A 14073-nucleotide genomic window follows, 5' to 3' on the forward strand; every position below is an offset into this window, starting at 1 on the left:
GCCGCTCCCTCCCCTGCGCCCGTCCCCTCCCTGCAGCGCCCGGCGCGGTGTGGGGAGGCGGCCGCTCCGCCCGCCGCCGCCGCCGCCCTGAGCTTCTCAGGTAGGTGCGGGTCGAGCCCGCGGGCCCCGGCCCCTGCTCCGCGCGGTGGGAGGCGGCGGGCGGGCAAGATGGAGCCGCGGCCGGCGGGGGAGGGGAGCGGAGCGGGGCTCTCCTCTCCCCCCTCCGCTCCCTCCCCGCCGCTGAGGGCGATCCCGCGGTCTCCTCGCCCCAGGGTGCGGCGCTCGGGCCCCGTGGGGCCGCGCGAGGGGAGCTGCGCCATGGCCGCCTGCCCCGCTGTCCCCGCCCGGCCGTGCCCAGGGCCGGGCCCGGTCCGTGCCCCCCGCGCGGGACACGGGACACGCGAGGCCGCCCCGGGCGCGGCGTCCCCGGCTGCGGCCGAGTCGCAGGGAGGTGTGCGGCCCCTTTGTCCCCTCAGCCGGCCCTTGGCCGCTCCAGGTGGGGCTGGGCCCTCCTACTCTCCAGCCTGCGGCCGGGAATTGTTCCTTTCTGTTCAGCACCCTCAGCTCCGTGCGTGGGGCTGGCGGGTGCGCGGGGCTGTTTACTTAGAGCACATCCCATTCGCGTGGGGCATCTGCATGTGTGCGTACAGCCCCTGGATGTATTTCCTGACACACCTAAGTAGCGGATGCCTTCGCTCACCTGCGCATCGGGGTACCTGGAGAGCCTCACTGTGTCCCTTCTGTGCCTCTTTGCCTTTTGATATAACGCGTGTCAGTGCTGCGTGTTCTTGTGTTCAGTTATGGATAGTTTAGTGCATTCTTGTTTGTGTATAGTCCTTCCGGTGTAATTAATTAGTGAATAGTTGCACCTTAAATTTTTGTGCAGTTCTCCCTGGATTAACAGTTATTTTGATCCATGTGATTTTTATTTGTGTAAAATGAAAGGGTAGGAGGGGCACTCTGTTAAAATATTTCTTAAATTATTGTTTATTTCAGTCTTCAGATGCCACAGTTTCTCTTAGAATTTTGTGTATGTGTCTGTACCCGTATCCCTCATATTTTAGATGCAGTCTTAAAAGAAAATCCAACATGTTTTTCCATTGGCCATTGTTGAACAGATTCAACAAGTGGACTTTGTCTTTCAGTACTCTCACACAAGGACGCTGCTGTGGCTGTGTTTGGGTGTGTGGACAGGTGTTCAGAGCCCTTTGCACTGCTGAGGTCTGTGGACAGGTGTCCAGAGCCTTCTGCATGGTCTGGTCACAGAGAAGCGCTGTGAAAATTCACATCAGGAAGGAGCTGCTGGATCCATCTCTTAAGCTTGAAAGTCCTTTTGTGGTAGCAGGCTAGGGAAAGGAGAGGGTAGGTGAGAACACCCACTGAGATGAATGAGCACCTCTTACCTCTGGAGCTATTGTTCGAGACTGCAGCCCTGGGGAGAAGAGCGGTGGGCGAGAACACCCACGGAGATGAATAAGCATCTCCAGCTCCTCAAAGCCCTTGTTCTAGGCTATGGCAAGGACTGCTCCTTTTTATTTGGGAATAGCCCCTTGAGGTGAATGGACAATTCACAAACACTAATAATCCTTTCTTTATAAAGATCCACCTCTACCTGCTCCATCATTCATATGCATATTTGGTTTGCCTTGAAGTTTGGTAATTGAAGAACCACAGAATAATGAGGGTGCAGTTTCACTGAACTCTCCTAAGCCAGTCTGTCTGGCCTAATGGCTGCCTCAATTCTGAGCTGCTCCATCCCCAGCTCTGGGGTTTTTCTCCAACCTCCGTTCCCTGTGCTGTCTTTGGGACTTGTCATGCCTGTCATCCAGGTCTTTGAAGTCCACTAAGACCATCTTTTTGAGATCTTGTTATTTTTTTTAAGTAACAGTACCAGGGAATGGGGTCAGTGGCAGCCAGTGGGTAATGTGGCTTAGGCTGACCTGGCACTGTCTCCGTGCTAATGGAAATGTGGGTTTCTGTTACTCTCTTGCCCCCGTGCCTGCACACTGTTGCTTTTGCTTTCTTGTTGGATTAGTTTTCACCTGGATCAGATCCCTGATGTTGATTTGTCCTGCTCTTGCACAATAGTTAGTGTTGGCAGAAGGAGTGGGAATGTGGAAGAAGAGGAAAGGGCAAGATTGTCCTGTTCAGAAGAAGGGCGGATTCAGAGTGGTTTTTCTGTTGATTGTGAAACCAAACTGTCAGTTGTGTCAGTGTGACTGGGTTGCACAGATAATTAAATCATTGATGCCATCTTCCTTAATTTTTGTGAAGCTGTCTTAAGCCTTTCAAGATGTCCTGTTCATCATCATCCTCATCATACAAGATCTTAATTTTGGGGTGGGAAGAAGTCAGCTGACATCCTTGCTAATGTTAGCATCTAGTGAAACTCTGCCCTTGAATATGGCTTATTTGTTTTTTAGGGTTAGAAAGCCTAACAATTACTTGTTTGCCTGGTTTTGCAATCAAATAATGAGTGAACCCTAAAAGTTCAGTTTACTTTACACTTAGCCTAGTGGTGCTTTGCCAACATCAACCCTTTGTGAGAGCAGTTGAGCTTTGTCTGTAATACAAAGCTGGTGCTTAGGCTTTGGAGAGCTTTGTTTCTCCTGGGGTGTCTGAGTCAAAAGACTCGAACTCCCAGGGGCACAGAGACCACACCCAGGTTGCAGCTCTCTGGTGAGGAGCAGGAGGCACGGATGCTGATGGGGGAAGGCTCCCACTCTGCTGGCACGTCTGGGGAAGGGGAATTTGAAGGGAGTGGGTGTTTCAGCTCCAAATAACTCTTCTCTTAACTTCTGTCATATAAGAAAATTACTCTGGGTCACCAGGGGAAGGACCATACTTGTAAGTTGTATTGCTTGGAGAGCTCTTAATTTCTAAGAATAAACAAAATTCCAAAATTATGTTGTCTCTTGATTTGCAGTCTTGTGTTGTCATGTAGTGATTCTAGGAAGTCACTGCTGTAAAGAAATTATTTTTTATATTTTGGCATTTTATCAGGTGTCAAACAGTGAGAAAATACATATTATGCACTAACTGCAGAAAGGGCTTCATAAGCACTTCATAAGGGCTTCCTAAGTGGAAAAGCTGGTTATCAGACTTCACAAGTAGATAAGATTTCAGTTGTACGTTCAGGTGTTACAGTGTATGTTGTGCCACTGATAGAATTTAATACTTAGTATTTTTAAAATATTTACATTTATGTGAATACTCCAGATAAGGTACATCTTTGTGAAAGCAAGCAGTTACAGAGTTTTAAAAACTGGGTAAGGCCCTACTTTAGCAAGAGTTAATGTGTATAAAAGGAACTGACAATAAAAGGGACATGTGAAAAACATTTAAATTGATAGAATTCTTAGTGAGTGATGAAAGGATTTCTCACACATGCTGTCCTAAGAGAGAAGAACAGAACTGACACCATATTTCTGTTGTGGTCTTGAAAGGGAAAATATTCCTCCTGCTGCTGTTGCTGCTCAACCCCCCTGCAAAGCAAAGGAGCCCTGTGACACTCCCCAGGGCCGTGGAGCTCAGCATAGAGCGTCCTTTATGAGGGATCCTGAACAGAGCCGGGCCTGTGCTGCGCTCCCGCGGCGCTCACTGGCCACAGTGACCTTCAGAGAGCTCTGCACAAATGATGCTTGTGGCTGCTTGTGTTGTTAAGTAGCGAGTCACATACTTTGTGTGTGTTGGATGATGATGAAAATGTGCTGCTACAGCCTCCCACAGCCCCATCGATACTGTGGAAAGAAATTATTGCAGGCTCAGTGGTAAAAAATCTCAGAAAAACCAGTGGGTGTTGTATACTAACCCTCATTAAAAGCAAAATCGTCCCTGTTGGTGTGAGCAGTTTACCCTTCCTGGTATTCATCATTTGGAAAGCTGTAATATAGGTGGACTTCAAGTTTTGTGCAGTTTTGCTATGATTCAGGGGTGTTTTAGCAGAAGTCAGAGGCACTTGCTGAGTCAGGTCTGTTCTGGCACTCACCAGGCCACAGAAGGCAGGCTGGGTGTTGAGAGCAGAGCAGTTGCTGCTTGTGCTGGAGCTGATTATTCTGCTCAGTGCAGATAATGGGTCTCAGGTCCAGTACTCAGTATAAAATGACTACTGAGCAAGTGCCTGTTCTGCGGGGCCTTGTGAATGTGTCTGCTTATCAAAGGTTTCATCTTGTCTACACTGGCAGCTAAGTCATGCCCATGAAGAAGGCAAGGTATGATGTTTGAAAGCCAAAGAGGGCATCACATCACAGCCCAAGAGGATGTTTTTATGTAATGCGATTTGAGTAGCTTTGATATTGCAATTTTGTGTAGTGAACAGGTCATGAATGGGAATTTCCTGCAGGAGGAAAGCCTGGAGAGAGAGATGGGCCATAACAATACCGGGAGCCTTAGCAGCTGTGAGCTAGAGCTGTATGTTAAGCTGTATTTTAGGGATACGAGGGGGGGTCATGACCATGTCCACACATCCCCCTGTAGCAAAGCTTTGTGGGTCCCACCTGGATTGTCCTGTTTCTTTCTAGCAGTGCTGGAACTTCTGTGCTTTGTTGCATGAGAAGCTGCCTCTCTTTTCCCAAAGCCAGCTTATCCAGGGCCTCCTCCTTTCCCCAGCACTTGTAGGGATATAAATTACCAGGCACTAAAAGATCCGTACAGAAAATCCTCCATAGTTACTTTCCAGCAAATCTTTTTGAAATACAACTTAATTTCCTTGTTGCAGTGCCTCATCTTAATTGTTTGTTGATACAGAGATATTCAGAGCCAGTCAGTTAAATCAGTTTAAAACTGATTTAAGTAAACTGTTGCAAATATTTTTACATGTCTATTTACAGGTTTAAAATGAGAAAGTTCTATCTTATTGGAAACTTTTTGGAGGGTTTTATTCAAGAATGATTGCAGACAAAGTTGTTTGTGTTTAGCTATACAGTTTAGCTAGAGTGTAATTTTTAAATTGGCATAGCTTTGCATTTTATACCAATTTTCTTTTATCCTGTATATCTCCCTGCCAAGAAACCTGCTTCCACACCACAGATAGACTCTTTACATTCTTTTATTCCCTGCTGTAATGTGAATGAAGGAAAATTATGCTGGAGATTCCTTGCTAGGGTAATTAAGCTTGATTACAGATTTCCTTTTAAAAACTTTTCAAAAAATGTCTTAAATCAAAGAAGATAAAAGAGGAACCTTGGCTACTACTTGAAATTTGCATGGTTTGTTGAAAAATGGTGCAGATATAGGGGGAAATGCATTTTAAAAAATCCTATTGGCAGTCTTCCACTGAAATTGGGGGTTTTGTTAAGCTTCTTCGAGAAAGAAATTTTAAACAGTTACTGATTTGTACTTTCTTCGTTCATCCATTCCAGTAATGCTGGCTGTTGCCAGATGGAAGGTAAAGTATCATCAGCCAGGGCTTGTGTGTGAAGTCAGTGTTTGTCAGTGCTATTGCCGTAGACACAAAGCACATGCATATGGTGATGAAGCTCCAGCATTCATCAGCCACAGCAGAATATATTCACTGTCTAGGAGTGCTTATGATGGCTCTCCCCCAGAAAGATGGATGGAAAAATCCCCCCAAGTGTAATGAGGAGAAGAAGCAGAGAATAGGAATGTAACACAGGAGTGAGTGTGAGCCTGGTTGGTCTCATGAGAAATACCAGGAGCCCCTGCTTTTATTCGGTGCCTTCTCCCTGCTCTGGTGTGTACCTTGGATACTGGGCAGCTCTGCTGATCCTTCTTTGTGGCAGTTGAGCTTGGAGCAGTTTTCTGGGGCCAAAGCCAGTATTCCTGTGTTTAAAATGAGTACTGAGACAAGAGTGCTTCTCAGCACTCCAAGTGTCTCTAGTGGATCAACAAACAGCTGAACAGCCTTTCAGAGCTGCTGGGCTTTACACTCTCCACAGTGAAAGGACATTATAGAACCCTCATGTTTGCAGTTACATATCATGAAAAATCTCAGTTATTTTTTGTGATTAATTGCAGGCACTTTTCTAATGGGGTTAAAGAAAGGTAACATTTTTTTACTGTGAATTGTAGAAAACCTTAAGCTTCCTTCTGTATTGTTGCACAGATAAGACCTTCTGTCTGGTCTCCTGACCTGAGCTTATTTCCTTTGTCCTTTGCTAAGTGCAGGCTTGCAAACTATTCTTAGTTGTTTGGCTTGGACGTTAACAGCTGCAATAACAGTGGTTTCACTTTTGTTCTACTGTACCCCATGCTATGCACCAGGATTGTAGTACTTGGATTATCTCTACTAGAACATCTAATATTTAAACCATATTTCAATCATAATTTCACTATTTGACATAAACCCATATTCATATATTTGCACAAGAGTAATGCACACTGTAATGTGCATTTGACAAGCCAGGGTAGATTGAGTGTTCCAAGAGGGAATGTATCCTTTGTAATCAGGAGAAAAGAGCACGGGGATTTACTCCAGGGTAAATAGACTGTGCTGTGTGCTTTCTCTCTGGCTGGCAGGAAACATTTGTAACTGCCAAATAAATTCAGTAATCAATGGTAGAATTTAAATTATGTTGCTGTAGGTGATATTCCAGAGCTATTGTAGGGAAAAGATAATAAATCTTCCAGACTTTATCTTCTTAAGAAATTTAACATGGGAAGACATTTTTTGGTGTCTTAAGTGTGGCTGCAAGACATAGAAATACTCTGAAGGGCCAGATTATTTATTGGCTTAATATTGTCTTCAGCCTGGCTAAATATTACTATCTTAGACTTTGAGTATTTGCAGCTTATTTAAGTTGTAGAACCAGTATAGTTGAATGGAAGATGTAGTTGCTTTATTTCCCAGAGTTGTTGGCAATGCCAACAATATCAACATATCTGAGTGCTGGCATTGATAGCAGCTTGTACGTGCTCTCCTAACTAGGACAGCAGTGGCATTTCGGCAATCCAGCATCTTGTACTTGGTTACAAATTCATTTCATCCCTCTGCTTTCCCAACTATGGCACCATTTTGTTGCCAAATGCCTTATGTGTTTCTTTCTTTGACATTAATTGTGACATGAAATAAGAAAACCGATTTGCACTTTATTCTTTTGCTGCAGTTAAGCAAACAAAAAAAAAAATCTTTAGGATCCTGTATCTACTATACCAAGAGAGTTATAACAGAGTAAACCAAAGTTTCTTTGGCTTACAGCTGAGTCACATATTAATCTTAGAGGTAGAACAACTAAAATGATACTTGGTTAGAAAGGTTTTGGAATCATAGATGAGCAAATATTGTAGATCTTGGTTTCTGAAATGCTGTTGTTCAGTTTTTTAACTTACTTTGTCCCTAATTACACCTAAGTGAATAATAGGTGGTTTAAACTCTCCTTTTTAACTATGTGTAAAGGTTACTGTGCAGAACCTCAAGTGAAGGCTTAATAAAACCAATTTCAAAAGTAATTTACTGACATTAATACTGTTTACTAAAAATAGACAAAGTATTTTGGACTAATTTATGAAACAAAGGTAGCTTTTGAAAGATTCTCTTTTGTGGAACACTGCAGTATTATGCTATATTGATACGTATTTCCCTCTCCTGTTTTTGGTAGAAAATGATGCACCCTGTTGCCAGCAGTAATCCAGCGTTCTGTGGGACCGGCAAGAGCTCTTGCCTGAACGAAGACAATGTGAGGGCTGCGGATCAGTTTGACCTCTACGCCACACAGCAGAGCAAGTACAGCCACGCAGTCAGCCACAAACCCATTGCCTGCCAGAGACAAGATGCCTTGAACGACCCCCACTTGCAGACCACAAGTGGCAGGAATATAGAGACAAAAGATGAACTAAAGAAAAAGAAAAACCTCAACCGCTCCGGGAAACGTGGAAGGCCATCAGGGACCACGAAATCAGCAGGGTACCGAACCAGCACAGGTCGACCCCTGGGGACCACCAAAGCAGCTGGATTTAAGACAAGTCCAGGCAGACCCTTGGGTACAACTAAAGCAGCAGGATACAAAGTCAGCCCAGGCAGACCTCCAGGTAGCATTAAAGCTCTATCACGGCTTGCAAATCTAAATTATACTTGTGGCAGTGCAGCTTTTCCTTACCCTATGGTGCATAACAGAGGAGTCCATGCTGCTGGTGAAACTAGCAGCAAAATCAAACAGCCTAATGAATGAAGGGAGGGAATGAGTTACTCTTTACTAATCTGCTTTATGCTGATTTTGGGCATGTTTCTTGAGTTTTCTTGTAATGTTTGCTTAAGTCTGAGCTTCTAGATTTTGTTCCAATAATGCCATAACCTACAGGTGCAATTAATAACTTTTACAGAATGATGGGAAGGCTTTGGTTTAAAGAGGCTTCTGTTGATTTAAAATCATAATTTATAAAGAAGTCTAAAATGATACATTATGCCTTGGTGTCAATACTTACATAATGTCCATGTCCCTAGTTTTAAGTTCAGTTTCACATAAATCTAGATGTATGTTATGCATTAAATAATTGAAATAAGGAGGACAGAAATTAGCTGGCTGATGGTTCATGATGTGGCCTGTCCCACAATAAGCAACTTAGCCAGTTAAGTTCTTACTTGGTAAGAAAAATTAATAAAGTGGCAAGCCACATTTTCCACTTCTGCAGGACCTTCTACAGACCTCAGATAAACTTAAAAACTTAAACAAAAAAAAAAAAAAAAAAAAACCCAACCTTTTTTTCTAGAGTGATTTCCAGTGACTTTTATTTCTGGAGTTGTAGCATTAAGTGAATTTCAACTAATGCTCCAAAAATAATTTGGAAGATATTAAAGAAACCTGAGCATTTGTACAGTGTGTTACAGCTTCACAGCGCCTTACAAAGACAAGTTACTTTGCCATTAGGTGAGAGCTGTTCCTTTAGTTACACTGTTACAGGATTCTGCTGGGTAATTTTGAAATGCCTAGTAATAAATATACCAAACCACAAATAATTATTTGGTGTTTGAAACATTTTATAAGAAATTAAGTGCTGTTCATTCTAGTTAGGCACTTGATTAATATTAAACAGTATGTTCTTAAATCTGTAAATAGCTATTTACACTGGCTTTTGCCTTTCAAATCTGTGCTTAGATGGCGACAGTTTAATAGCTTTTAAAGTAATAACCTATAATGTTTACAAATTAAACTTTTTAAATAGACACTGTTGCCAAATTTTTAGACTCAGTTTTGCCAGATATTCCTGGAAATAGTTATTTCATTGTTAGGCATTTATGCTATATTTAAGTTATAGAAGCTTCTATATCTACCAAAGGACACAATTTTCACGATTTATAAAAGCAAACTGTATAGCTGATGCAAACAGGATGCAGTTTACTGCACTGCTAGATCCCAGATATAGAGTAATTCATCTATGCATGCAAGCCAGAAAAAAATGTTATTGGTTAACTATAAGTACTTTCCTTGACTCAAACTAAAACCTCCCCTCCTCCCAAAAGAAATGTTTCATTTTTCAACTGGGTGTGTGTAATTTTTTTTAAGTGTGGGAGAATGTGTGAGTGTGTGTGTGTAAAATACTTTCATCCAGACTTCAAAAGAAAAAAATAACCAGTCCTCAGTGTTACATATTGTTTGTTCCAAATTAATTTTCTTCTTCTTTTTTTTTTTTTTTTTTTTTAATCTGGAAGAAAGTTTACGTTTAAATAATTTCACATATAAATTGACTTTGATATATTTGTAGCTTGAAATACCTGGGGAGGGGGAATATGTAGATTTTGCAGATTTGGGGGAGAATAAAATTTGGGTTGAGCCTGTGCTGAATGGGTAATGATGGTCATTTTTGTTAACATAAACGTTATTCTGGCCTGCTGTCATTTTGACTAGACCTCTTGATTTCAGTGATGACAACTTAAGAAACAGATGTCATGTCTCATACCTTTTTTATCAGGAAAAAAGCAGCAAGCCTTCAGGTGTTCCAGTGATGCCTAACACATATTGAGCTGGACTTTTGCTGTACTTTACAATAGGTGTGTTGAATTGTTTTGGGGGAACTGTGTATGGACTGGCAACTAAGACAATGAACCTCAACTTATACTGGATGGCTCCTTAGTCAGTAGATGAACTAATGGCAGCTAAATTGCTACTAAGGAATAGTTTCTTCATGCTGAAGCTCTGAAATCCAGTTGTACGTTCTGTTCCTCAACAAACTTGCAAGTCTGAAATTTAGCAGTCTCTCTCAGAAGATGTAACTTCTGACACATGCAAAATGCTAACGTGAGTTCATTCACCCTCAGGATCTGTGTTGTATTGGCTATTTTTAATCAGATAATTTTTCAACAAAAGACTGCTTTAAGTTCTTTCCTGAACTCAGCTGGGCAAGCCGTCCTCTTCAGCTGAATGTGTAACTGCAGGAGTGTCACACCTCGCTGGCAAGGAACGTGTTGCATGTCAACCACTGTACCTTGGAGAAACTCCACTCCTTACCTCCTCCTGTTGATCCTGTTTGCTCCTGTCCGTTCCTCACTTGTGCATCCACTCAATGGTGCTGTGCTGTGTGTCAGGAGATAATGCAGATGTATTGCTGTTCTGCTAGTATAATTTGTATTCAAGTATGCTGATGAAATAATGAAATCACCTAAGCAATTTCTGTTCATTACAGTGTTTATTAATTATATCAGATGAAATATAATCCCAGTAAAAACTAATTAATGTTGTCAGTTGTGAAATGATGAGCATCAAATAGAAAAGTGTTCAGAGAGCCCGCAGTATGCTGCTTGGCTCTCTGCATTTAGAAAGGAGATCAGAAGTGCACTGCTGGTATTTCCTAATTCTGCTTTATTTTATATCTGACTAGAGTTTACTGGTGCCATGCAGTGAAGGGAAAAAAAAGAGGAGATTCAAAGTGACTAGAAATGGAATTTTCAAATACTTCTGTTCTTCCTATGTATACTCTGCAGAATACATTGTGCTTTTTTCAACACTTTTTTTTTCCATGAGAAACACTGAAACAGCATGTTAATGCCTAAACTTTATTAGTACCAATGGGAAAACTGGCATTTCCCCCCCATAGTATGAAAACATTACTTGTAAGGTAAATTGCTTATTTTATATTATATATCATAATTCAGCTATTCATAAGCTAGGATCACTGTTGTGTGTTAACACTGTTCAGAAGACCTACATGTCAAGTTTAGGTTTTAATAATTTCTTTTAATTATCAAGTTTCTAATGTCTTATTTATACATAAATGAAATGTATTAGCTTGCTATTATTCCTTAATGATGCTATAAAGTTCACTGTTTAAGATACATGTAGTAACTACTATTCATTTTCTTGATTAAATTTACTTAAACTTTAAAACCAAATAATTTTGCTACTATAAAGTCTTGCACTGGACAGATTCAAGATGCTAGCACCATATTTTGGCAGAAAAAAATCAGATACCATCAGCAGCTGACTTTGGTATCAAAAATGGTATTTTTAAAATCAGCACTTAGCTTTGTCATTAAAGCAATGTTCTTTATATCTTGGATTTAATTTAAAATAATCAAATTAACTAGAGCCATTAAAGATCTCTCTTCTGAATGAATATATTTTCATTTTGCCTGAATGATCTTAATGTTCAGTCAGGACACAACCAAGCCTTGTCAGTGAAAAGTGATGTATCTTTGAAGATAATTACCTGGAACTACAATACACCGAGCAATTCAGATGAGAATTTAACTCCCTCCCCCATTTTGAAGAGCTTTAAAAGGCAGAGCAATGTGAAGTCATTTGTGCAATGGTTTCATTAGCTGTGGCTCTGCTGTTCTTTGTTATATGTATAATAATGTTTCACACTACCCTTAGAGTTGACAGTTAAAACAGCTGATAACAATCATAAATACTTGGAACTGCAAACTTCATTTCTGATTGCAAAAAGTTTATTCTTCTCTATTATAATGCATATATTTTAACACCGCTAAATATATTTATGACTTTAGTACAGACTAGACCTTTCTCCTTGTGACTTTTTTTTGAAATAGAATAATCTGTATTCTGAAATTTGAACCACTTTCTGTTCCTTCGATCTTCCATCATTTGCTTTTCCACAGGTTTACTTTGGGGGTTACAGTAATCTGTTAAATAACTAGTATCAGCACCCTGTCCTCTGCTGTAAAAAGCCTGATTAGATACTGTGTATGTTTTTATGTCCATGAACTTGAGCTACTCGTGTGCAATTATGTGTATGGGAATGGAGTAGTGTTCATGATCTGTATTTACATCATCATATGGATGTATATTTATTAATAAAGTTAATACTTTAAAACCTAACTATTTTTCCCTGTTGTTTTTTTTTTTTTTAAATACCTTTTAAATTCTGGCTGAAGATGCCAGTTGACAGCGTTACCTGCTTGTTACAGACATGTTACATATGTTTGCATCAAGGCAAAAAGACCATGAGTTGCCTGGTGTCAGGAGATAATGTTGCCTTTTTTAAATGAATTGACAACAACAGTGACAGTAACTTAATTGTACTTGTCCTTTCTCTCAGAGTGGAGAAAAGGGGAGCAAAGGAGCTATCACCCTGTATGGATAAATAGTCAACTGCTAACTTTTTCCTCTGTTGCACATGGAAATCAAATTGAAAGTACTCATAAATAAAATTTTCATGGAATGGTGGTCATAATTCATTATTCTGTGATGAATAAGATATATTTATCCCTGTATTCCAGGAACATTTGTGCTATGGCAGGAAGGAGATCATGTTAAGATTAAATTCACAGTAAGAAATTGTTTTCAAGTTGAAAATGCTGTTTTGACTAAAACATAAGGAGAAGGGGGAATGAGGCAGCTTGATCTTTGCTAGTCTGCACCGGTTTGGATTCCCTTTGTGCTTTTGCTTTCTGGCTTGCTCCATATCAGCTGATCTAATTAAATGTTTTCCCTCTATGTGCAAACCTCATGTTTTCTATTTTTAGACTATTATGTCCTCATTATTAGTGCTTATGCAAATTGGACTTCAAAAGAAAAAGCTTCAAGCAAGAAAATGTGTGCTGTAAGGAATGGCACAATTGGAGAAGTACACCTGAGTAAAAACAACGCTAAAAGTCCAGTTTCTGTAATAAGTGTAATCTTCATTTATACACAATTACTTGATTTTTCCTTTTGCCCTTTTCCCCATGTGCATGGTTCATGCTCCCCTCGGTCACGACTATCAGTTTTTGACAGATGCAGAGTTTTGGCAAAATCTCATTGTGCACTGCTGGCAGTTTTAAGGAAGTGTGTTAAAAACGATACCAGCGCTTGAAGTAATGTGTTCATTTTCAAAATGTCCCAAAGAGTCTTGAGGCTTCACTATTAAACTGAAATAAAGTAAAAACTAATTCTGCAACAGGAAAAATACAATTTCCTAAAAAAGAATATGGGAGTATTTACCTTGCCTTTCTGCATGGGAGCTTTGGTTGATAAGCTGCTGGACAAGAACTCTTCTTTTTTAGTTTTAAAAATACGCCTTTAGTTTGCTGCCTTTTACCCTTACCCCAGCCTGCTGTAGGTTAAGGCACAGTTTGTGTGCAAACAACTCCCAAAGGGGACGGTGGGAGTAGGCAAATCCTTTGCCAGGCAGCTGCGGCTGTGGGGCAGTGCTGGGGCTGCAATACGCTTGTACCAGAGCAGGCTTTGAGTTACAGGCACTCACTGCTCAGTCACAGCAGCCTGCCGAAGCCATGGGATGGCACTTGTCTCGCTGCAAGAATTTCCGACCTGAACTATAGTGAAATGCCTCCAGCAGCATCAGCAGCCCTACAGCCGGCCCGGGCAGCGGCTCCGGTCACCGTGCAGGCTCAGCCCTGCAAGGCGGGGTCACAGTCATGGGATGGTTTGGGTTGGAAGGGACCTTAAAGAACATCTTGTTCCACACCCCTGCCATGGGCAGGGACACTTTGCGCTATCCCAGGTTGCTCCAAGCCCCGTCCAGCCTGGCCTTGAGCGCTTCCAGGGATGGGACACGTTCCAGGGATGGGGCAGCCACAGCTCCTCTGGGCAACCTGTGCCAGGGGCGCACCATGCTCACAGTAAATTTTTTCTAAAAATAATTTTGGTAAAGAATTTTTTTCCCTAATATCTAATCTAACCCATTCTTCCTTGTCTTGTCACAACACGCGCTTGTAAATAG

The 14073-nt window shown here is 41.4% G+C and overlaps 1 protein-coding gene across 3 annotated transcripts; it reads left to right on the top strand.

Moving 5' to 3' along the window:
* C15H5orf24 (chromosome 15 C5orf24 homolog) lies at window positions 1–12230 on the top strand. Of its 3 annotated transcripts, XM_053990992.1 has the most exons (3): window positions 2–100; window positions 7557–7986; window positions 9865–12230. In XM_053990992.1, the coding sequence occupies exons 2-3, from the start codon at window positions 7560–7562 to the stop codon at window positions 9903–9905; spliced, it is 468 nt and encodes a 155-aa protein (XP_053846967.1). In that variant the 5' UTR covers window positions 2–100; window positions 7557–7559; the 3' UTR covers window positions 9906–12230. The 3 variants fall into 3 exon arrangements, with proteins under 3 accessions (XP_053846965.1, XP_053846967.1, XP_053846966.1); XM_053990990.1 differs by having other exon boundaries at window positions 1–100; window positions 7557–12230; XM_053990991.1 differs by lacking the exon at window positions 2–100 and adding an exon at window positions 5367–5386 and having other exon boundaries at window positions 7557–12230.
* Window positions 12231–14073: the final 1843 nt, after the last annotated feature.

Source organism: Vidua macroura, chromosome 15 (assembly GCF_024509145.1).
Source record: "Vidua macroura isolate BioBank_ID:100142 chromosome 15, ASM2450914v1, whole genome shotgun sequence".
NCBI lineage: Eukaryota > Metazoa > Chordata > Aves > Passeriformes > Viduidae > Vidua > Vidua macroura.